This window comes from Schistocerca piceifrons, chromosome 9 (genome assembly GCF_021461385.2).
Source record: "Schistocerca piceifrons isolate TAMUIC-IGC-003096 chromosome 9, iqSchPice1.1, whole genome shotgun sequence".
NCBI classification, from domain to species: domain Eukaryota; kingdom Metazoa; phylum Arthropoda; class Insecta; order Orthoptera; family Acrididae; genus Schistocerca; species Schistocerca piceifrons.
Window position 1 is genome coordinate 62,630,051 of NC_060146.1, and position 26,156 is coordinate 62,656,206.

General features: G+C 41.4%; 1 protein-coding gene across 1 annotated transcript in view; it reads left to right on the top strand.

Annotated features, from left to right (window-relative positions):
• The window catches only part of LOC124716990 (actin-histidine N-methyltransferase), a 413,484-nt gene that overhangs the window by 59,995 nt on the left and 327,333 nt on the right, over nucleotides 1–26,156 (top strand). The window contains exon 7 of the mRNA XM_047243613.1: nucleotides 4,771–4,829. Within this exon, the coding sequence (XP_047099569.1) occupies nucleotides 4,771–4,829 (59 nt within the window). The remainder of the gene's footprint in view (nucleotides 1–4,770; nucleotides 4,830–26,156) is intronic.

Here is a 26,156-nt window from a genome sequence, read left to right on the forward strand (position 1 = left end):
GGAGAGAAAAAGGATACATAGTGAGAAGAAGAAATAATACCAGAGGAAGAAGAAAGAACAACAAAAGAGGAAGCATTGAAATTTGTGCATGGTCCTTAGATGACTCAAACGGAAAAAAGAAAGAAAGAACAACAATATGCTTGAAGTCATCACTATATAAACTGCCATTGAATATTAGATCATTATAAAAATACTTGACTTATTCCACACATCTCGCAGACATTGATTGTACTACACGAAATCACTTGGCAAACACTGTTCCAACACAACCGCACATCTCGTGTTCCTAAGCCATATCATTGTTCTGTGCTGACAACATCTGAATTACATATGTGGTGTTTAAACTGGTGCTAGCACCAAGACAGGTAGAAGATAACCTCTGGTGGAAGAAAAGTTACACATTAGCCAATTGTGAGCATGTGTGGTACACTTTAAAGTCACAGGTGGAATCAGTCAACTTGTGCAAATACCTGTATGTAACAATTTGTAAGGATATGAAATGGAATGATCACATACACCCACGTATAGATAAGGGACGTGGCAGATTTTTGGATTGGCAGTATACTGTGAAAACGAGTTCAGGGTACAAAGGTGATCACTTACAAAATATATGTGTTGCCCATCTCAGAATATTACTGAAGTGTGTGGGAGCCATACCAAATAGCACTAACAGGGGATACTGAATGTTTACGAAGGAGGACAGCATGAGTAGTTACAGATTTGTTTAACTTGTGAGAGAGCATCACGGTAATGCTGCTGTTCCATGAATGCGATCTTCCAAAGTTAGAAAAACCAGTACTAAACAAAGGACCTAAAAATAAAATTCAGTCACCTATGTATTGCTTCCACAGGGACTGCAAAGACAAGATAGAGTAATTACATCATGCATAGAGACATTTAAGCAGTCATTCATCCTGTGCTCTGTGTGCAATCGGATCAAGAAGAAATCCTAAAATTTTATAAAGTTCTTTTGTAAGAATATGTTCCTAGAACACTGTGTGCCATTGTAACCACTACCAGCACTGAGCGGATTTATAATGGGCAGCATTGTGGGCCTGTCAATGTGTGCAACACCCTGTCAGTAGGGGCATTTCAGTGCAACAATGGCGCCGGCCGTAGTGGCCGAGCGGTTTTAGGCGCTACAGTCTGGAACCCTGCGACCGCTACGGTCGCAGGTTCGAATCCTGCCTCGGGAATGGATGTGTGTGATGTCCTTAGGTTAGTTGGGTTTAAGTAGTTCTAAGTTCTAGGGGACTGATGACCTCAGATGTTTAATCCCATGGTGCTCAGAGCCATTTGAACCATTTTTTTGCAACAATGGCCCAATGTTGGACTGAATGGTAACAAGATATGAGCCACAAACGATGTCAGTGTTCTTGTCGACCAAGTCTGATTGCACCGAGGAAGGATTGCTCTGTTGTGCACGAAGCGCATCGTGACCCCATCACTTCTGCACCTACCATCTGGCCCCAAGTAATGGACTCGTTACAGCTTCTGAAGTAATTTCACCCCATTGATCGGGACTATATTGGTGTACAAGTAAGAAGATGGGTTCGTGATATGCAGGGAGGAATGGAGAATACTTTGCAGTGTTGCCTCATGTCAATCCATTGCCCACTCTCGGAACTGGCAATGCTGAGGTGAGCACCACTTCGGGTTGCTGTTCACGACTCTGACTCTCCCTAGAAAAATTCGTATGTTCCAAAACTATCACTGCCCCCTTCTTAACGTAATACTTGTTGAACACCACAATGGCAAGCACCCTCAGTCAACTAAAATTAATACGAAAAGCGACACTAGATGTTCTACAGGCACACCAAAGCACATGCAACAGACAGGTGTGACAGACTGATGCTCTCGGTTGGAGCATCATATATCACAGTGCCCCTTGCCACTTCGCATTGTTCTGTCGACTGCCTTAGTTCGTGCTAACCCGTATAGTAGTAGCTGGGGAAGTGTGAGTAGGCTTCTGTTAACGTAACACCACAGATGACAGCCTTTGGAATTGTGTCATAGCTAGGAAGTGTGGACTGGTGACAAGTGGCATCGCATCACTTTAAATGGTGGGTATCGGTTCTGTACTACCTGAGAAGATCATCCGCAAATACATCAATACCGAAGGGGTGGAGGACATTCTGCTAATGTTCTGAAAATGCATGATAGTGTAGCAAATGGTGTTTTGAGCCATTTGATATGAATTCAGGTACAACTGGTAGTGATTCGGGGATTTCTGATGACAGAACGATATTCACTGTCACTGACCTCGTCTGTCCTTGCGTGTTACCTCTCGTCAGACAGTCTACTGGTACCAACTTTCAACAGCAAACCATTTAATCCTCACATGATACGTGTGTATATGAACTGCCTGTGTGATGTTGAGATACTTCCTCACCTATAAATATCATTAGTAGAACTTCTGTGGGACCTGCGTGGACATCAACTCTGTGTCAGTGTCAGTATCCATGACATTCAGGGGTCTAACCTACCTCTTGCCTTTACTGCCCAAAATGATAGTTATGTTATAATATATAAAATTTTTGTTAGTATTATTAGAATAAAGCCACAGTTCTCAAACACATTTTGTAAAGATAAATATGGGTATTTGTTATGAATTAACTCCTAGTAACAAGCAGTGAAGTTCTGACCCAGTATATCATGCATGTAATATTGGTGTCATGTTTTCTACTAAAGTGGTGTATTGCGATGTGAGCTAATATGAATGTAACACTGTTAAATTTCATTACAAGGGCCATTTACAGTAGTTGATCAAGAACCATCAGGAGAATGTACTATGGCTATATGTAAGCTTTCCCAATCAAATTGATGCAAGAATCCTGATGCCATTTTACCTAAAAGTGACCAGCCATGCGCCTGTACTGCCAGTTTTATTATTACTTTAACATGATATAATTGCCACTGAAACTATGTGACTTCTCATTGTGTGAAGTTTCATTTCACTTCCTCCTCTCCTGCTAGGTGCTTGACTTTGTCAGTACATGCATTATACGATCTCCACATAGGTCCACTTCAAAATAATGTATAGTCAAAATTGACTGATCATGGAAAAATGAAATCAAATGATTGTGTGGTGTTATTGGTTGAGAGACCTCACTTGGGGCTTTCCAGGCCCCATAGTATGTCTTTCTATTTGATACTAGTTTGGTGACTTGCACATTTTTGTAATGAAGATGAGCTGAAACGATGAAGACAATACAAACACTTAGTTCCTGAGCAAAGAAAAGCTCCCACCCAGCTGGGAATCAAACCCAGTACACTGCAATTGAGAGACAGGGATTCTAACCCTTAGACCGTAAGGTGCAGATGAACACGTTATTTAAATAGTACACCTTACTGCTTTAATGTTTCTTGGAGTTTGAATGCTGTGTGGCCTTTCTCCTCATGTTTGAACTGTCACCACTCATTCTGAAGTTTGATACCCACTAGCTAATGGTTTTCCAATCTGGAGCTTCCCCACAAATGGGAATCTGGAAGCATCTCCAGAAAGCATGCTGGGCGGCAGTAGCGAAATAATTGTTTACTAGAAGCGATTCCGTGGTGTAAGCATGTTCTTCACCTGTCCACTGCATCGTTGGAATGTTTTACAGATTACAGTTTACAGTAACTGGATGCCAATTCCTTCCTTGTTGTTATAATATCTCTGTAGTAATGTATCACTATGGCAATATGTGTAAACAAAACTCTCCACTCCTTAGACATTATTTATTTTGATACAGTTTCTTTATTTTGATTTATCTGTTTTTTATTTGAACTTTTAATGAGAGACATCCAGAGCAAGCCCCTACACCCTGCTGAGTGTGTATCCCTGATCACTGTTAAAATTGTTGCTATTCATTCTGATCTCAGCCTCTTCCTTTATAACGGAATCCCAATATTTTGATGCATGAGCTAAGACTCTGGTGTTTTCAAACAGTATTTTGTGTCAGTTTTCTAGGCAATGCTCAGCTATGGCTGACTTGTCAAGCTCACTTTTTGTAATATGTCACCTGTACTCGGTATGACACTCTACAACTGTGCGAATTGTCTGACCTATATACAAATAGACGTTACTGCCTTCACAATAGACACCATACATATCGGGTACACGAAGAGCTATGTTGTCTAGTGTGTCCCTTGCGAATGCAGCAGCATCTATATAGATCAGATTATTTGCACAGTTGCAGGGCATTGTACCGAGTACAAGCAACACTTTAAACACAGGCAGTTTGACAAGTCGGCCATAGCTGAGCACTGCCTGGAAGATGGACATAAAATACATTTGAAAACCTGAGAGTCTTTGCTCATGCATGAATGTACTGGGATTCCATTATAAAAGACGTGGATGAGATCTGAATGAACGGCAACAGTTTCAACAGAGACCAGGAATACACACTCAGTAAAGCATGGGGGCAGGCTTTGGATGTCAAAAGGAAACAACGCTTGTAGGAAGATAGGAGCAGCAGTTTCAAACATAACACTGTCACTGGGTCCTGTGACAGGCTGAAGTTGCCCAATCACCTATCGGGAAAGCTTCGTTTTGGCTCTCTCCGATTGGTGCCAGAGGCCAAATCGTAGCTATATAAGCGGTAAACTGTACCAGCCCTGGTGGTCAGTAATTTTACTCCTGACCACAATGGCAGAGATGGCCATAGAAAGCTCGAGTACTTTATTCGAATTGACGTGGCTTGAAGACTGAGGAGATTTCGTTCTACTAGAATCCTTTGTTTTGCATAGCATATCTTGTTGTGATTAATTACGTAACTTTTGTTTCAGAGCAATTCAGATCCTGCCAGTGAGATGCTGAAAGATATCTTCACATACGAGCTTTATTGGTGAGTACTTTGTGTTTGCTATAGCTTTCAGAGTGCTGTGCTAGTAACATTTTCTGTTTTATTTTGAATGGCACTTAATTGTTTGATAATGCAGAATTTTTTGCGTCTTCGTTTCAGTTGTTTCCAAGGGCTTTTCCTTTCCATCTCTGATCTGTGCATTCTCTAATGATGGTAAATAGGCTAAGACATTTGTTGCTTCATCATGCCCTGAGAAATTGAGGGACAATTACTGCAAGGAGTCCAGGAATTCTTGTGAGATTCTTCATAGTCTCTCAAGGCTTAGAAAAGTTACTGTGTATGTTGAAGCCATAATGACACCAGAGGCAGTGTGGGTTGTGACATAGGGAAATACAGGATTTCAGCCACTTTATATGTAACATTATTTATAATAAGATATATTCATAAGTTTCATCCATATTAAACTGGGGGAATGAACCTTCATCATTAATAAGTTGACTGCATTTTGAACACTGCAACTGCCTTATATTCTGTGTGTTGTAACTCCTTATTTAACATTTATATAAATAGCTCAAATTTTTTTTTAGATTGGCTGGCATTCTGTTGCAGTGCAGCATTTGTCATGTGATGAAGTTGTTACGTATATAAATGTGAAACACGGGGTTAAGAGACAGCATAGGAGGCAGCTGCAGCATTAAAAATGTGGTCAATTTAATGAAGTGGCCCGTATTGGGGCTTAGTGCTGCAACCAGGCCACTTACAAGACTTGGTGTTAGGCCACCACGTCGCTGCCTTCCTGGTGGTCTGTGCTGAGTCTGTTACGGTCACTTAGTCTTTCGGTATGCGACCAAACGTGACTTCAACTGCTGTGCCACAACAAAACTGCTTTGGTAGTATAAGTACTCAAGGCACAAAGGAATTACGACATGTAACTGCTAGTGGACATTGATTCACATCAATGGAAAAAAAGTTGAAAATTTGTGCTGGGGTGATAGTTGAACTTGAGTCTCCTGCCTAGTAGGCAAATGGTCTGACCAATGAGTCATCTGGACACTGTGGTCATCAAAACTGCGCAGACTTACGTAGCACGCCTTCCATCAGACCCAAATTCCCACCTTATCAGTACACTAATTGGATTGATGCCCCCTACCTTTTTTGTTGTTACTTGAGGTGTTTCACTGATGCCTGTAAGAGTTCAAGCGTGGTATGCATTATTATATAGTATGAGTACTGGCCATCTACCAGGCAGATGATCGATACAACGGTGAAACATCGAATCGTCTACTGTCATCGTGTCATCTCGTGCTGTGAGCTGCCCTGCTACCTGCTCCTGAGCCACCACCATGTGGCAAGTCTGGCGTTCATACACAGGAGCCTCCCTTACCTCACTAGTTGCCGTCCAACAGCAAGCTTCGCATGCAGCTGAGCCGAGCCTCCGTGCTGCTGCTGGGCAGCGGGTCCTGTACGCAGCCCCTCTGCTAGCTGCGTAACACCACTGGGCCATCACACTGGCATCTGAAGCAGTATTGCTGAGGTATGCTGACCACGCAAGATGCAGCATTTTGGGTTCGTGCTGTTGCCATCATCCTGTCACGGATGGGGGCTGCGAGAACAACGCTTAACCACAGCACGAGACATAGGCTTCGTGGGCTGTGACAACTGAAGATAAGGACTCTCATGAATATGATAGTGCCTAGTAGAATACTGAAGTACTGTGCTGCATATGTTAGGCCTGTACTTAAACATATTTGTAATTATTCCTTTAAGAATGGTCAGTTTCCCGAACAATTAAAGTACTCAGCAGTAAAGCCACTTTATAAAAAGGAAGAAAGGGATAATGCAGACAATTGTAGACCTATTTCTATGCTATCAGTATTTGTTAAAGTTTTTGAAAAGGCTGTGTATCATTGATCATATTATATCACATAATTTGCTATCAAATGTACAGTTTGGCTTTAGAAGTCGTTTAACAACTGAAAATGCTATATTATCATGTGAGGTACTGGATGGATTAAACAAAAGGTTTCGAACGCTAGGCATATTTTTTGATTTAACTAAGGTGTTTGATTGTGTTGATCACAAAATATTGCTCCAGAAGTTGGCCATTACGGATATGATTAGTAGCTCACAATTGGTTCACCTCGTACTTTAACAACAGACAGCAAAAGGTCATTATTCACAGTGTTGAGAATGGCTGGGATGTGGAGTCTGAGTGGGGAATGCCCAGGGATCAGTGTTGGGGCCACTTCTGTTCCTTATTTATGTAAATGATATGCCCTCTAGTATTATGGGTAACTCTAAAATATTTCTGTTTGCTGATGACACTAGCTTGGTAGTAAAGGAAGTTGTGTGCAACATTGACTCTGTTTCAAATAGTGCAGTTCATGACAAGTTCATGGCTTGTAGAAAATAAACTAATGCTAAATCACACCAAGACTCAGTTTTTACAGTTTCTAACACACAATTCAACAAAACCCGATACTTTAATTTCACAGGATGGGCTTATGATTAGGGACACTGAACAGTTAGAGTTTATCGGTATTCAGATAGATAGTAAACTGTCGTGGGAAGTCCACATTCAGGATCTTGTTCAAAGGATAATGCTGCCATTTTTACTATTTGAATGGTATCTGAAGTAAGTGATCAGTCGACACGAAAATTAGTCTACTTTGCTTATTTTCATTCACTTATGTTGTATGGTATTATATTTTGGGGTAACTCTCCCCATTCCAAAAGGATATTTTTGGCTCAGAAATGGACAGTTCAGGCAATAAGTGTTGTAAGTTCACGAACCTCTTGTCAACCACTGTTCACTAGTCTGTGTATTTTGACATTGCCCTCTCTCTATATATATTCTTTACTGTCCTTTCTTGTTAACAATATCAGCTTATTCCCAAGAATTAGCAGCTTTCACTCAGTTAATACTCTGCAGAAATCCAATCTGCATCTGGATCGCACTTCCTTGACTCTGCTACATCCATTTTCAATGAGCTACCACAAGACTTCAAAAATATTAGTTGTAATCGTGTGCTTTCAAATCGAAACTGAAGAATTTCCTCGTAGGTCACGCCTCCTATTCTCTTGAGGAGTTCCTTGAAAGGTGATTCTTTTGTTATGTTGTTGATTGCGTGTACTTAAACTTATGGCTTGACTTCTTTTGGGTCCATAAACATTTTATTTTATCTGTTATTACTTTTATGTTGTAATTTCATATACTGACGTGTTCCATGCCCTTGGAGATTTGCTCCTCAATTTGGTCCTATGGAACTAGAAGTGTAAATAAAATAAATAAAAACCACCATCTTACCATTCATGGGACATGGATGTCATGGATCAATCCGAGGCTCTGCCACCAACAATTGAATTTCTGTATCCTGTTGGAACAAGAAAGAGTTTTCAAGCATGTCTGTCTGTCTTGCTGCAGCCACCTTAGCTCTCACACCATAATCGCTCCACCCATCAAACTCACAACAGTTTGATGGGAGAGCTGGCCTATAGAAGAATGGCTCTTCCAGCCCTACATAGCATTCACTTGCACACCTGACTGTTACATTAATAATGATGAACGCATACATGTGTTATATTGATTGAAGGGGGGGGGGGAAGCCATAACATCTTTCACCATTAACAAAGCTACACAAAAATGTTGCCAGTTTTCGCATTTCTGCAAGTAATACAGTTGGGAGCCACAGAACTCTACCACTATTATTGTGGTTAAACATTCCGTCTGCAAGGAGAAAAGAGGAATTGGTTGGTGGAGGCTTCGGATTGTGGGGGTAGGTGCGGAGGCGGGTCACTCAGATCCTAGGTGGAAAGGAACCCAGGCCTTGCTGTCTGGTGTATTTTAAGTGTTTTGTACAAAAATTTTGGTATTTTTTGGCCTCCTTGGGGTAACTATTGGCCAACCATTATATCTTCTTGTAGTAGTAACAGTTTCTCATTTGAATCTTCAGTTTGATAAAAAAGAAGTTTAGTCAGATGAAGGTGGTTGCTGTTTCCAGTCCAACTTTTCACAGAAATAACCTATATTTTCTTTTTAATATGGTATTAGAAAACCTAAAGTTTGTTAACCATAAATTAGTCCTAATTAAATGACAAGGCCATGTGAATTATGCCAAATTTTGAACTGTTTAAGATAATGATAACTACGCGCACAATGGCAGTGTTGGAACTTGTATTAAGATATACACTGAAAATTGAAAGAAGAAAGTCATTGGGTTATCGTAAATGTTGAAACCAAACTAAAAGGATAGCATTCTTAACTTCAGCATCATGCATGTACAAAGAAAACCAGGGATTAGATTTGAGGAATCCTGCCATAGGGCATATGACTGATTTCTTCTGCATATAAGAAGTCCACTGTGTATATTGCTTGTTGAAGGACTATAGTGAATTCTGTATGAAATTTGTGTATGTTCTGTAGTCGTGATGCACTCTATATGCAACTATGTTTATATGTGCAACTAAATCATAAAGGAGTGTATTCATAATGAAAGCAATATGAAGTTTGACATACTGTCCATTTTATTTTTATTATAATAAATTAATACAAAACATTTAAGTATTCATATTGACAATAATTGTACAAAAATAGTTTGAGAAGGAAACTAGAATGTGTAATTATCATCACAATCACCACGTAGAAAATGGCATTGCATTTGGCAAATGTTTACACACAAAATAAACAGTCTGGGTTACTGTTTCTCCTCCCGTGTGCTCATACTAACTTTGTAACGTCATAAGAAATGAGTAAGCACTCAGTTATCAGAAAGTTGTTGAAATGTTGCACCCACTGCATAGCCAGACAGGAATTCCTTTTAAAAATGTGTATTTTGTGAACCATCACTTTTCTTCTAGCTGTTTCTGTTGGAGATACCATTACAGTATTTCCATTAAGAATATTTTTGTGGTCTTTGGAAACATTGGTCAAGAGACTTGAAGGTATTATTATTCTACCTAAGACATGTGATGCTCAGAATTAATTCCTGCATGAAGTATGAATGTGTGATACACCTTCCTGAGTTAGACTGTGTAAAAGTTAGGTTATGAAACCATAGGCACATGTACTTTCTCCTGTTGTCAAGCATTGCGAAATGCAGAAAAGACACACTCCTATCATCCAGTTTTTTCACAGTGAGCACTCCTAACTTCTTGGAATTTGCCTATGTTCCAGGGGGGTGTACTCAGCATGGACTGATTCATGCAGAACCACTGGTATGGCTCTCTTTTTGAGAGTTCGTAAAGTGTTACTGGCAGTATTTCCCGCTCTTCTGTGATTCTTATAGTTACATGCTAAACAGTCAGCCTGATCAGTCATACTCAGTTTGATGGATGATCCATCTGTCAGGGTCAGTGAAATGAGGAAAGTATCCTTGCCCTGAGTTTATATGTAACATCCTTGTGGCAAGTAGAGTAAGTTGACAGTAATGGCCTACATATTCCACTTCCAAAAACTTAGCTTTTGTGGAAGGTGGCCACATTTTAATGTCCAACTTTGTAATCCAATGGAAGTCACACAGGTGCCAACACTTTGGGTCTTTGTTTTCCATATAAGAGACAACTTATTTACATCAGTTCACTTGAGTAATGTGCCAGAGGTTTGAAGATTTGTCCATTCTCCATCTTGTGGTAAAACTGCTGGCTACTGATGTAGCCAAAGTAGTATAATCTACACATAAATGAATCACTGGGAGAGAATGTGGCAGAAATGATGGTTGTGTACCTTTGGCATTGTTTTTTTTTTTTTTTTTAGCCCAAAGCAGTCAACACAAGTTACCGCCCAGCTCATCTATTGATGTCCTGTACTCGTCTTGTAACCACTATCACTTGTACTGAAGTGTCTTGCGAATGGTCCTCCACAGATAGTACCTCCTCGGAGGCTCAGCAAAGTCGTCCTCTAGGTACTGCTGCTGACTGCCCTCCTGCTTTTTCCTCTTGTGACCCGGAAGCACGAGTGTGCCCCCGAGATTACGCTTGGCGCCGAGCGTGCCCCCCCGGTTGAGGATCATGGGCGAACGAGCCCGGGCACGGCGCCTCCGCTGTCGCACGCGGCATCCGACCAGCACTGCCAGGAAGACGAGGAGCGCTGCACCGAGCACCGTGCCGCCGGCTGTGACTGCTGACCTAGCTGACGGAGACAGCCAAGCGATGTCGTCAGACTCGGCACTGTCCCTGTTTACGCTGTCATCCTCCCTCACGGCTGCCATTTCGTCGACATCGTCTGCTGTCACGATATCTGTTTCTGGTTCCACTGTAGGATCCACTGCTGCATTGACAATTTCTTTGGGCTGTGTGGCTCCTCCAGGTATGATCTCATCGTGGTCCACCATCCAGTTCGTTTTGTGACCAGCCTCAGCTTGCTTTCCAGTACTCTGAAAATCCCAAGGCAAAAATACTTTAGTTGGCTGTGTTAGGTGCAACCCAGATCGTGCAGAATAAAACAGTGAGCTCCATAATATAGTGCTAAGCTGTTCAGCAGAAAATTTGTACGACTCAAGTTCAGCTGTTACTTTCACTAGACATAAATGAATGTGCACGTATTTCTGGCAGTGTGTGTCATTCATGTGTTCATTCATTGTGTGTTGCTTTGATTTCCTGTTCCAGCTCTTGGATTATTGTGTATCATTCATAGTGTGTTCCTAGATGTGGAGAAGACACTTGACAGTACACTGAGGCATAAAGGGGTTGCTTTGCGAACACTGTCCTACATCCTGTAATTACAAAAATTCAGATGGTGTGTGATAATTGTGACAGCAGTGTACAAATAAGACTTTGAAAATTCAGAATGGCTTAGAACAAAGAGAGGTGTACAGCAGGGCTGTTCATTCTCCACTATTCTTCACCATACTCTTGGGTTCCATAAGTAAAGATGTCAAGGAAATGCAAAAGGAAGACCTAAATGCTATATTATTTATGGGTGTCATCACCATTTGAGTGAAACCAATATGGAGATGAGGGAATTTATCTCTGTGGAACATCAAATTCAAAGAGTCTGGGTCAACTCTGAGCAAAAAACAAGACAATGAAAACAAGTGAAAAACCCACTCCATGTAACCTATACAGGTTGTCCCAGGTGGAATGGTTAGTGTTCAGGGATATGACAAGAATTATCATTTGAAGCACAAAAAGTCTAGTAAATGTGGCCACTTAAATGTGTACCTTAAGAACTATGAGCATATGTTCATCTTAGGTGCTCATAGCTCATGTTACAAATTTTAGAGCCCATGTTTACTAGACTTTTTTTGCTTTGAATGATCATTTCTGTCATATCCCTGAACTCACTGTTCCTCCTGAAGAAACTCTGTATGTGAAGAGGCAGAAGATGAGAGTATGTTGTGGCAAGTGAAGAAGGTGACAATGCTTAGGTTCTGAACAGGGTAACTAAAGGATACAAGCTCTTCAGTGTAATACGAACACTTACCTGGAATCAGATTGTTCCTCTTAACAACATAACAAGCCATGTTCAAAACTTGCTTTCTGTCCATAATGTATTATAGTCGTAACAAAAAAGATACATAATAAGCTCGTGTGTAATTATATACCTTAGACATGCTGTACTAAAGACAGAGAGAGAGAAGTCCAAAAATGAAGATGTAAGTATAGAACTGCATTGGAAGTGACCGTGGAGGGAAGGCTGACTACAGTGAGACTGAAGAAATTTGTAATATTAAAGAAATACAGCAATCACCGACTTTGTCATGTAGTTTTATTTGTGCAAATATGCATTTTGGATTTCACCTATCTTCAGTTGGCATAGTACGTAATACAATCTTCAATTAGTATATCGTTATGAATATTGGTTGCAATATGGATGCTGCACATGACTTGTGGAAAATAACATTTTGTTTTGCAGCATCCAAACTGCAGTTGACACCTATAACGATGTACTAATGGAATACTGAAATATGTATTGCACCAATTGAAAGTGGATGAAAGTCTAAAAGGTATGTTGGGATAAATAACAAAATGTAAAAATGTGGTTGGTTGCTGTAGTTCTTAAAATAACATGACCCACAGCCACAGAGCTCAACAAACAATAAAATGGATAAATTATTGAAGTGGGTTAGTCATGTGAAATGGATGCATCCCAACCATATTCCCCTCCAGTACTTGGAAAGGATCGTATCAGATGAAGACCAGTTGAACATCTGATGAGAGATAACTAGGCTAAGTTAAAGATACCTGGAAAGAACATGGGGTGCTTTGGTGAGGGAGGAAATCACCAAGACAAACCGATGGAGGAAACTGGTTCAAAAACACTGTACCCAAATTGCTGAAATACCTTCCTGATGATTATTGGAATTATGTTGTGTAATGGTGGTCACATTCAGTTTGTCGAGTTGTTCAGATTCACAAAAATATTTATATTCTCGAATTATAAGTATGGACAATGGTGACCAATCATTTCAGGCAATTTCATATTTAGAACATAAAGTTGGACACTACTGTTAGCCTTTCCATAGCAGCAGATCAGAAAGCTGTTAATGTATGACAGTTATTCTGTAAGATATATCCAAATCAAAGCCATTTATCAATGCTTACTATAGCGTATACGAGATATTGGTTTGAAGAATCTCACTGGAAGCTTTAGTGATCATTGTCATCGCCTTCTAATTGCAGAGTTGAGCAGTGTCACTCTCATGAAATATTTGTTTCTGTTATAATGTAAAACATTGTATGTCATGAACTTTTGAGCCTTCCAAGGCACACAGTGTTTTACAAAGTTACAGAAACAAAAGGTAAATGGTAGTGTACAGTGCCCAACTCTGCAACTAAAAGACAATGACTGTGGAAACTATCAGTGGGACTTTAACACCAGTGTCGCTCATTCTTATGCATGAAGAAAGCTCCAGTATGCTGCTTCGTACTCTTCAGTCCAGGGTGACAGTTATTGAACTATATGGAATAAAATCGTTATAACTTCTGAACGGTTTGTGTTAAGACATTCGAACTGCCCAGTTGGCCACAGGGCATTATGGGAATTAGTATGTGCATGTGCACACACCTTGTTGTTGACAACCATTTGCATGTGAAAAAGTCGTAGTAGAGCATGACCAAGTATATAGCACTTGCGAAGGCCCACTATGCAAGCAATAACAGCCCAACAGCAGCTGAAAGGAAGTTTGTGACGGAGCTCAAGCTGAAGACATCTGGTCCAAGTGTGCTAACAATCAAGAATTTGATCTGCAAGTTTGGGAGAACGCGTAGTGTTACTGGTGACAATGTTGGCAGTGTCGGTGGGGGTGATTCTAGAAGTCGGTCCCGGGCGGGGGGCGGGGAGGGGGGGGTTGAGTGAATTGAATATCGCTTAATAAAAGGAGAATTGGGGTCCTTCACTGACAAATTCATAAAATTTGGTGTTGTGTAAAGTAGTTTTTGGTAACTGTTTTGGAGTTCAGGGTAAAAAATGTGTATTAATAAATAATAAGATGCCCATTTTAAGTTAAATGATACTTATTGGTTTAGATAGTAAGCTATTTGCCACTATTATTGTTTTGTTAAAATGTGTTTGAAATACATTGCTACCTAATTATAAAAAACAAATTGAATTTGTTGAAGTAATATATTCGCTGTAAATGTGGTTTGGTTTAGTGATGAAGCCCACTTTCATTTGGATGGGTTAGTCACTGGGTAAAACTGGCGCATTTGGAGGACTGAGAATCAGTATTTTGTGATTGAGAAGTCTCTTCACTCTCAATGGATGACTGTGTGGTGTGCAATGTCCTGTCACTGAATAATTGGTGCAATATTCCATGATGGCATGGTGACTACTGAGTTGTACGTGAAGGTTTTGGAAGATAGTGTCATCCCCATTATCTAGCGACGCTGAATTTGACAAGATGTGGTTCATGCAAGACGGAGCTCCACCCTATCGAAGCAGGAGAGTGTTGGATGTCCTGGAGGAGCACAGTGGGGGCCACACTCTGGCTCTGGGGTATCCAGAGACCACTGGCATCGGCCTCGATTGGCCACCATATTCTCTGGATCTGAACACATGCAACTCCTTTTTGTGGGGCTATGTTAAAGACAAGGTGTTCAGCAATAACCACAAAACCATTGCTGAGCTGAAAAACAGCCGTTCAGGAGTTCATCGACAGCATCGATGTTCCGCCACTTCAACGGGCATGCAGAATTTTGCTGTTCATCTGCGCCACATCATCGCCAACGATGGCAGGCATATAGAACGTGCCATAACCTAAATTCAAATATCCGTAGTGATGTTTACATGTTGAATAAAGTGTGTGCATGCTGTAGTTTGTAACTAATTTATGTTTTTTTCATGTAGTTCAATAACTGTCACACTGTATGATTGTGTAAAGGTACACACGATCTGTATAAAGATGAGCTTGAAGTAGCTGAAAAACTAGTTACGAAATGTAAAGTAATACTTCATAAATGACAGCAATTTCTCTGTGTTTGTAATTCAGTTAATGTAGAGTCATGGTATTTAGAACAATTAAAATTAATTTCATTTGCATTCTGTTTGAAATTATAGTACCTAAGATTAATGAAATTCGCAATGTTCACCACAGTTTCTTTCATAGAATTAGCCATGCAGCTTTTATCTGTTACTCAATTTTTTTTCGTAGGACTCTCTAGCACTGTTAACTGATTGGTTCATAATTTGACCATATTAAATGAACCAACTTGACTAGAAGGAGGAATCGGTTGCTAGGAAATGTTTTAGGCATCAAGAGATCACAGAGGGAGGACAAGAGATGAATACAAGAAGCAGATTCAGAAGGATGTAGGTTGCAGTATTACTTGGAGATGGAGACTTGAACAGGTCAGAGCAGCATGGAGAGCTGCGTCAAACCAGTCTTTGGACTGAAGACCACGACACAACACAAATGAACCAATTGGGTTCATCCATTCCATGACACTGTATTGCATACTATTTATCTAGTACAGTGGTAATGTGTGACCCTGTACTTTATTTTGATATGTCAGAAGCTATGATAGTAGCTACAGGTTGGTTTGGTCAATGATATCTTCCTAAGCTGTTTGACAGGATCTAGGAGTAGCAGCCAAAAGTGAACTGGTAAGGGATTTTGTTCCACAGCAACAACATGATAGTTTACAGGGCACCCATTTTACAAGAGTCCCAAAGCAATCATTTGCATACAGTTGTTGTCTGGCTACAACCAAAGGAGTCAGCAGAAGAAAGTGATAGCCCACAATTTCAAAAGGATTAGTCTGCTCGTGTTATCTGTTGTGTTCTCAAATGAACCACATGCTTGGAATAAGCAGCTCTATATGTAAGACTAGAAAGAACTGTCCACTATATAAACTGCTTCATATCATTGTACTTACATTGTACTTAAAAAACACCCGATAGCTCTAAAAAGTCTTGTGTTAGCACTTTCTTCTACCGACCTCTTCAGTTATCTTCTTTTCTTAAAAATGAAATGTGTGGTAATTGCTCTGAATCTGTGGAAGCAGCTTCACATTTCATGAAAATTATATAATGTATTCAGTAAGTGGTTTGAGAGTATATGGAGGATACATTTTTGAATAAATCAAACGTGCATTCCTCAGATCATTATAGATGACTCTGATACAGTAAATTGTGTGCAAAATAGTTTTGTCAGAGTAGATGAACTAAGTACATTTTAATTTTTTTGCCCTGACTAGTGATTATATTGACATATCAAAAAAAGTACCTGAGATATGCAAGTTACTATCAGTTCCTTGCAGTTGTGACCTGTTTAGTCTGACCTAGCAAGGCCTTATCTTGGTGACGATAGTAGTGTGGTGCAGTTGTTTTGGTATGAAATGTCTTGAGCTAGTTATGCACGCAAGTAAAATGAATGATACATTAAGAACAACCCTTCACCTCTGTGAATGCTGAATGCTGAGTGTATAAGAATAAGGAACAAAGATATCTTGAAGAAACCGAGCTGTGTGTAGCTGAAATGACTACCACTACTCATTGAGGCACGCACACTTCGCCTGGCTGAGCTGTGTATCGCAGACTCTCACAGTGTAGGTATCCCAATACACACCTGTACTCTCTCATTTAAAATGGAAAACATTCTACTCTGAAGCCTACAGTTGAATATTCACTGTGTGCTTTGATACAGGCTTTGCTGTTGCAAAAAGCTTTCACATTTGAACTAGAGTGCTGTGGTACAGAGCCTTTAAAAATCTCGGCTTATTGCCTGAAACAGTGAAACATTCTCTAGCCACCTGTTTCATAAATTATAAACATGTGACACATGCCCCTTTACTGTTCTCAGTGTTAGTAAGATCTTGTAAGCAACTGCTTGCATTCACAGCTTGCGCACTAAGGAACGGCAAAATAAGTGGGAAAAAGCAAATTCAGTAAAAATATACACAATTGTTTTATAGAGGAACTTCCATTCCACCCAAATTTAAATTTTGTATGGTTTGGGAAAAGACATGGTATTATCCTCTCCATTCATGTCCAAGCCAAGCTTGTGTTCTGTTGCTAATTACCTTGTCATCGGGCCAACATTAAACTCTAAACTTCCTTTTACTTGTGACCAAAACAGTCACTGGGTCAAGTATCTTGAGGCTTGAGGTATGTTCATACTATTGGTTTTAATGTGTGAGCTGCTGCCTTGAGGGTTTCTTGTTGCCCTCATATATGGAAACTCCTGCATGTTATGCATAACTTAAACAGTTGACATTTCAGTTTGTTTTTAAGGTGTACTGGGAACTATTGACTGTTTAAGTGATGCATAATATGCACGAGTTTATGCATAAGAGGACAACAAGAAATTGTGATGCACCATACTAATGCAGCAACTCTCACATTACACCAAACATATCATAATACTCTACTTACTTGAAATGGGAATTATTTCCTAAAATATGTTGTGCAGAAAATAAAGAATTTTAGGACTCGACAGCTTTCTTGTGGATAAAATAAAACTACAGACTACTATAACTGTATCAAATATAGAAAGGCACTACGAACCTGCTGAGTAAGTTGATGGATGAGCACTGCCTGCAGTTCTGGACCATTTATTGCATTTGGCCGTACATCGTAGAAGCTGTTAATTCTGTGAACCGGATGATTGCTGGAACCTGCCGTGACTGGCTGGTCTCGGATGTCATTAGATTCCTCAGTCACTTCAGCAATGAAGAATCCATTGGGCTTGACTGGCTGAAGAACACTCTGCCTGTTGAGGTCGAGCTCAACTGTGTGGCCGGAGTGGCCAGGTATGTCTGTCTTTGGAGGATTGTTGAAGGTGGTGAAAGGCGGAGGTAGTGCAGGACGAGAGGGCAGTGGTAATGCATCCGGGAAACGGAAACTACCAGTTCCTCCTGACGGTGTCTGGTTTGATTCCCTATGCTGGTCAATACGTAGTCCTGGATGGAAGGCAATGCTATTACTATCACCTCCGGATGCGGACGGTTGTGATCTGTGAGCCGAAGTTCCATGATGTAGCCCAGTCATTATTCTCGGGTTCCGAGATGGGTCTGTCATGCTGATCTGCATCGGTTCATCATGTGCCAGACTCTGTGTCCTCAGCAACACTGGTAGCTGAGGAAGTGACTGCTTCTTCTTTCCACTAAAAATATCCGAAAGATGTTGGTGCGACGATCCCCTCTCTCTGTGCTCAATCAGCTCTTGCAGCGTCATATTGCGCGACTGCAATATCTTGGCAAGCTTGGCCGAGCCTGCCTGTGTTCTCAGCAGTTCCAGGATGTCTTCATCTGGAACGTCTTCACTGTCACTTTCTGTGTCAGAAACTACAGCGGGGACACCGCTCGGCATTATGACAACTCGGCTCTTGGAGGAGCTTGCTGAGGCATTCACTCCTCCTTCATCCATTGCCTTGACAGGATCTATGGCTGGTGACTCTTGCATAATGAGTGGTACATTGACTGTTGGCATTTTTACCACCGGTTTCTCATCAACCTGACCACTTCTCACCGTTACTGTCGGAAGCTCGGTGATGGGTCTGCTTGTTGGGACTCTTTCTGCTGCCGGGGACAGTTTCACAGATGGAGAAGGTGTGCTGGATGATAGGTTTGCACCACTGTTGGTCAGACTTGCATTTGCAATAGGAGTTACCTTCACTGGAAGAGTGGTGGACACGGTGATTTTGTCTCCGACAACACTTTGTGCAGTAGTGTCTTTTGTCCACTTTGTAGCCATGGATACTTCAGATACAGTTGTTGGCACTGTACTCACAGTAAGTGTGTGTGGTGTATTTGTCTTAAAGCCTGTAGTTGCAGGTATAGTGTTGACTAATGGAGGAATGGCTGTTGGTGGTCCAGAAATATTGACAGTCTGGTGTAGTGATCCTCTCTTCCTCGCAAATAGTTCTGTCGGTGTCGGTAGCCTGTGGATAGGGATTCTGCGGTGCTGTTGGGGTTGACGCAGCTTATCTCTGACTCTGGAGACCGTTGTTGACTCCCCACTCTCACGCACGATGTCACCCAATGTAATGTTCTTGATCCTCAACAGTTCTGACAGGCTTATGGGAACTGGGGTCGGTGTACTGACAGTCTCCTGACGTGAGGAAGCTCTTCTCACTGTAGTAACTGTTGCAGTAATTTCAGTTGTGATGGCTGAATTCTCTGTGGTGAAGCCTGATGTGGCATTGGGTGTCTCTGAAATCTTATTCTCAGCCAGTTCTTTGTTGCTTGCACTATTGCTAAGGGACTGGGCAGTATTGACTGCCACCAGCTTAATGAGTGCATCCTCTTGAAGTGCACCAGCTGTATCGTGATTGTTGTGTGATAGTGTTTCAGTTTGTTCAATTCTGGAATCCTCAGTTCCCACTGTCAACACAGCTGTTTTCCTCTCACTGTCTGTCTGTGGTGCTGGTCTCACATCTTCATTGTGAACCTCACCTTTAGTCTGTTGGTGCAAATCAGAAACAATACCTGCTTGAAATCTGGCAGTGCCTGTAGGTGGTGATGAGACTTCTTCTGCAACAGAACCACTATTGTCTGTGGCAGGCACCGGTAGCGCACTGTCATCAAAGTGAACTTTTGTCGATAGGTTCTGGCGCTTACGAGATCTCGTCTGGTTATCACCATCATCTGGATACCCTTCACCGAAAGTATCCTCGTGTGCTATGACAGTGTGGTCATAAAGCGGCTGAGAGTTCTGGTATCGCAGTCTGTTGCGCCTCCTAGGTTTTGGGAAGAATGTGTCGTCATCGCCAATGTTGTGAGGTGGCGGCGGATTGCCTGCCTCCAAGAGGGGAATGCCATCACCGTGACCACGTAGAGGGACTCGCTCCAGAGGAATGGGCTCATCTTCAGGGATTCTAGCGTGGAACTGGTGTACTGGGCGCCTCCTGCGTGGTGCCACTGGACCGACATCCTCACTGTACGGTGACAGACCAGCTTCCGTGTCTTCAGCACCTGCAAAAAGAATGTTGCCATTTACATCATCCTTGGGATATCCCTCACTGTCAGCAGTATAATACAGTAAACAGAATAACAAAATTATGCCACGAGGTATATTGTATCGCAATGAAGGTAGGTAGTCTGTAGTACAGCAGATAGTGTTTGGGATGAGACACCCTACAGGTTTCCTGGAATGATGTAAGGCTTTATTCATGCCAATGTTGGTTACATATTTCCACAATCTCAGTAATTTAGAGGTGATCAGTGGATGCAGTTCATTGTAGAGAAAGTCAGTTTCCAACCAATGAGCAATGTCCTGTACTCATGTAGTTGGTGGGGAGCAAATTGGAGACCAGTTGGTCATATGGCTCGAGTAGATCAGGCCAGTGGATGTGGAATTACTGACTATTGGCCCCATCCCAATTTTCAGGATGATTCAGCTGCTCCTACCTCTAGGTCTTATTCAGCCCGCAACACCTTCAAATACCACTTGAAAAAATTTTCTGTTCTCTCGCTCACTGCGCAGACTAGTAGTTCTACAGAAAAATGAACAGGTCCTGTTTGTAGGACATTTAATGCATTTAAATATTTTACTGGGACACTTTTTCATTGGAGGCCACATTTTTGAGTTGCTCAACAAAAACACTTTCAAAGGTTACTTTTGTACGCTTCTATTGCATAATTTGAAAACTATGATGTCCAACAAAAATGCATCCCAGTACAAAATTTCCTATAAAAAAAGTCCTGTGCATTTTTTCTTTAGGGCTAATAGTGTGTTTTACAATATTAAGAAAAGGAAAGTTGCCGCTCACCATATAGCGGAGATGCTAAGTCACAGATAGGCACAACAAAAAAACTGTCACAAATAAAGTTTTCGGCCAGTAAGGTTTTCATCTAGTGGAAAAGGAGAGAAGTAGGAGGAGTGGGTGTGATTGTGGAATGACGGCTGTGTAGTGCTGGAATGGGAACAGGGAAGGGGCTGGATGGGTGAGGACCGTGCCTAATGGAGGTTGAGGTCGGAAGGGTTACGGGAGTGTAGGGTGTATTGCAGGGAATGTTCCCACCAGTCTGTGTGTAGCGAGTGACAGAATGTGAAAATCCTGTGCACGATATTTGAAAGTGTTGCAGGTTCCATAAAACCCAATGTGAGGCAGCTGAATCACCCTGTTTATGGCACCGTAGATGGGCTACGGAGCAATGAGAAAACAGAGAAGCTACTCATTTGATGACAGATAACACTGTGTTTTCAAGTATACTATATGCGCCATATAGAGAAATACTTTCTCTGATAATCTGTTTGTAATCAGGAAAATAAATTATATTTAGATATTTGCAACAGGATTGTGCACTGGCTTCTGTGTTATTTAAAATTTACTTGGAAGAACTGTTAAAGACACGGAGAAGTAAACTTAGCCAAGTGGGAATATCAGAGAGACATAAACTACACTATCTGCTACACACTGATGAACAAATGGTAATTGCCACCAAAAGAGATTAAGATTGATTGCTTTCCATGCAAATTGATTACTGGACTCAAAGTTTTGGATTGCAAGATTAGACCACATCAGAAATGAAGAAATCAGAAGAATTATGGAAATGGAAGGAAATATAATTGAAATGAAGGGATTACTTTGGTATGACCGTGTAGAAAAAATGGATGATAGTAAATGGCCAAAAAAGGGTGTAGGTAGATCCCAAAGGAGAAAGGAAATCAGATTGACTGCGTACAAGATGGGTGAAAAATGTCAAGGAAGCAGCAGGCACAAGGAATCTCCAAGAGGCTGAGTAGGAAGGATGAGATGGAATGGGATGAAAACCGAGAAGTGGCATCAACTATAAATAACTCTCTGATGGGCATTGCATGGGTAGCAGTTTTTTTTAAGTGGTCATCCCCCCTTTTTTTAGGCAGGACCAACAAATTTATTAATTTTGTGTAATTCAATAATAGTGAAATTATTTTCAATAAACTTTCCGATAGCCATTGTTCTTTTCTGTTTTGGTTCTACAGCCAAAGATATGTATATTATTGTTGTTAATGTATTTGCTTTTCCACTTGTAATTTTTTTCTATTCTATATTCCAAAATTAGCTACATTCTTCGTTTAAACTGGCAAATAACTCGATGACTTCATAGATTGAAATGAAGGATTTTGTCTAAATTCTGCTTCAAAACATGCTCTCCCCCTATTCCAACGGAGGGACAGAGTTAGTGTCACTTTTGTTTATTGATGTTTCACTGTTGATGACCATCTGTGTTGGTCGTCTTTGCTGTGTAGTGGTGTCAGTTGTTTACAGTGCATGTTCTCTTCTGAAATGTGCATTTTGATCCCTGGTTGGCACAACCATACTTAGCTAGGATTCAAGTTGCTTTGCACAGCGATCCCTCGTTTCATTTTTGCATTGAAAATTATATGATGTTCACCTGTTGAAATATTGAAAGTTGCTGTATTATGTTGACCGGCTGCCTTGTCATCAGTTACTTGAACATTTGTTGTGAAATTGGTACTGCTGGAATTGCTTAGATGACTGCTGCAACCAGTCCTTTTGCCATTGGGCAGATACAAGAGGAAGAGAAACACTTCAAAAGTAATGCAAATAATGAATTTCCAGAGACAGGAAGCCGTTGTAGTTGGAAACTATTAACCAGTGCCCCAACTCTTCAGAGTCGAAGTCCAGTGTATAAAATTGTTTCTAAAATCTGATTACTTTACAAATGAGTTAATGTGCGAAATATTTGACATTATGTGTAAAATATTTATGGTTGAGTCCCTGATTATTTACCCATAGACTAATAAAAAAAGCTTAGAAAAGTCTGAAATTATATTTAAAGGTTGTTGAAAGTGAGTTATGTGCTCTCATTATCAAACACTGGAGGAGTATAGTCTGGGTAATTTGTGCTCTGTTATAAGAAAAGCTAATTTTTCATGGATCTAAATATTTATGATGTCGTATTTCCCTAACTGTGTGTTGTACAGTGGTATAATTTGCAGGTATGTTCAGTTGTATATGTGAATACTGAAACTCCCTGGCAGATTAGAACTGTTTGCCGGACTGGGCTCAAACCTGGGGCCTTTGCCTTTTGTGTGCAAATACTTTATCAACTGAAGTATCTGAGCATGGCCATGACCCATCCACACTCTTCTACATCCACAGTACCTCACCTACCTTTCAAGCTTCACAGAAATTATCCTGCAAAACTTGTCAAATTAGCACTCCTGGAAGAAAGGATACTGTGGAGACATGGCTTACAATTAGCCACAGACTGAGGAATTGTTTCCAGAAGGAAGTAAGTTTTTAAGGTAGGAGATGGGGTACTGGCAGAAGTAAAGCTGCAAGAGCAGGTCACGGTCACGCTTCAGTTGCTCAGTTGTTGCAGCACTTTCCTGCGAAGGGCCTAGGCCCTGAACTCGAGTCCCGGTTTTAATATGCCAAGAAGTTTAATATTGGTGCATACTCCACTGCAGAGTGAAAAGTCATTTTGACTACTTAACTACTGTCTGCAAAATGTGCTGCAAATAGAAATGATAAAATGCTATGCATGATGATGAAGCTTTTACTGTACGAACAGCGAAAATGTTGTAAGCTATAAACTGTTTCCCTTTGATTGTTTTGTGAGAGGTATCAGCAAGAAAAAGTTACTGTGTTAAATATTTAACGTGAGATTACACCCCCTAATGAGTAGATTATGAACAGAATTTTAAATTTGGGTAGTAATTGTATCAAATAGTGAAAAATTAAGTTTCTGTTGCACCTCAAAGCTGTTAGATACGCAACCTGCAACTGCGACTGTGTCAGTGGATAATTTCGATATTGTTCGGCCTTAAAGGAATATGGGATGCTTTTAACTAATCTGTTGTACCCTACATCCTGGATGATGCTTAATAACCGAAACCGGTAGATGAGTAATGGGACAAGTAAACAGCATATGGCTGAAATGCATTTTGTAAAATACTTTACAACTGTTGAACCTCACGTTATGGAAACATCTAGTCAACCTGTTTCGCCACTGACGTCCACGAAGTATCACTCTCAAGGTGCAATCCCGCCACTACGGTCCAGGTATTGTGCACATGGAAATGGATGGAAAGAGTTGGCAGCTAATACCTGGGCGGTAGTTATGTGCCCTGATTGAACATTAATAATTGCTAAGTAGTGATGGAGACTTTCAGCTACTGTAATGAAATAACGGTTACAAACCACGTATGTTTATTGTTATGGCTTCTGTTATTGCTCAGAACAAAAAGGATCAAAAACTCATCACTGGAAAATCTTCAGAGGAAAGGACTCGAAACGTTCTCATAAAATGGATCGAACAAACAAGAAGTTGTGTTAACTGACTGGTAATCGCGAAATTGCGGGGTTGATGACTGAATCGCAAGTCAAGTAAGAAGTAGAGCCCCAAGGAGGAAAATCGTGGCTGAAAGCTCACCACACAGTGACTAGCCGACCAATGCGCACAAACGTACCTATCATGCTGTACGAATTTGATTCGCTGCTGATGCGACACGTACATCCTTTGCGTGAGACGAGGCGCGGTGCGGTCGGACTGTAGCACGGAACGGTCCCTCTGCTCGTGAGTTGCCTTCTGCTCTGTCGGTGAGTAAAACCGTTCTCTCTGCCTCTCGACGGCCAAGTCCATCTGCTATGAATCCAGTGAGGCAGTGTCTGATACTTTTCTCTCCTGCTCCTTCTCGGTATGCGCCTGCCAAAATTGCCATTTCGGCCAATCTGACTGTTTCGCCAATAACGTAACAGCCTCGTCCTGGAAGGTTTGACGTCGGTTTTTTGGAAGATTCTGATTACCGACTTATCTAGCAACTCGAGAGAGCTTCACTTTGGCAGACCGCTGTTCCCAGAGATTCTGAGTTGCGCCAAAAAACTTTCCATAACTTTGTCTTCTCAGTGTTTACACTCATAGGCGTCAGCAGCTCGTCGGTATTAGAAGACTCACCTGTGCAGGCATTCTGTGCCCACTGCACAATACGAGGGCTGTTCAATAAAGAATGACAATTTGACAGCACACGTTTACTCATCTTAAAAATTTTGGTGGTCCTTCTCAAAGTAGTCTCACAGCTGAGGTATTTGCCCTCTACCAGGCTGTTCTTTACATCTGCCGCCGCCGACATTCTGCTTATGTCATCTGCTCTGATTCCCTGAGCGCCATCCAGAGCCTCAGTGATCCGTATCTGGTTCACCCTTTCGTGCACCGGATCCAACGCTCTCTTCAGCAGCTGGCGGACGACGGTTCTCCGGTTAGCTTTCTGTGGGTTCCTGGCCATGTCGGTATCCCTGGGAACGAAGCTGCAGATGCCGCGGCCAAGGCTGCGGTCCTCCAGCCTCAGACAGCTTTTTGTTGTGTGCCTTCATCTGATTTTAGCGGGGTCATTTGTCAGCGCATTTGATCGCTGTGGCATGTCGATTGGTCTACACTTACTGAAAACAAGCTTCGGGCCTCGAAACCCCTCCCCACGGCTTGGACGGCCTCTTCACGCCCTTCTCGGCGGGAGAAGGTCGTCTTGGCCCGGTTACGGATTGGACACTGCCGGTTCAGCCATCGCCATCTGCTGACGGCTGCGCCGGCGCCGTTCTGCCCATGTGGGCAATTGCTGACGGTACGCCACATTTTAACGTCCTGTCCGAATTTTAATACACTGCGCATTGATCTTGGCCTGCCATGTACTCTGGATGACATTTTAGCGGATGACCCAGGAGCAGCTGCTCGCGTTCTTTGTTTTATTCACTTGACAAACCTGTCCAAGGACATTTGATTATGCTGTTTTCTTTTAATCCCTTGCCTGTTAATGTGTCTTTTATAGTGTTGTCCTTTTTAGTTGCTGTTTTAAAATTGTGCCTCGCAGTGCATTCATAACTTAAGTCTCGGCGCTAATGACCACTGTAGTTGTGCGCCCTGAAACCACAAAAAAATCGAAGTAGAGTCCCATGAATGCGATGCACTTGTCCCGGCGTTTTTGCCCGTCTTGAAATACATGCTGGAAACCATTTCTTGAGAGGTCCTTCAAAGTAGTCTCCGCAG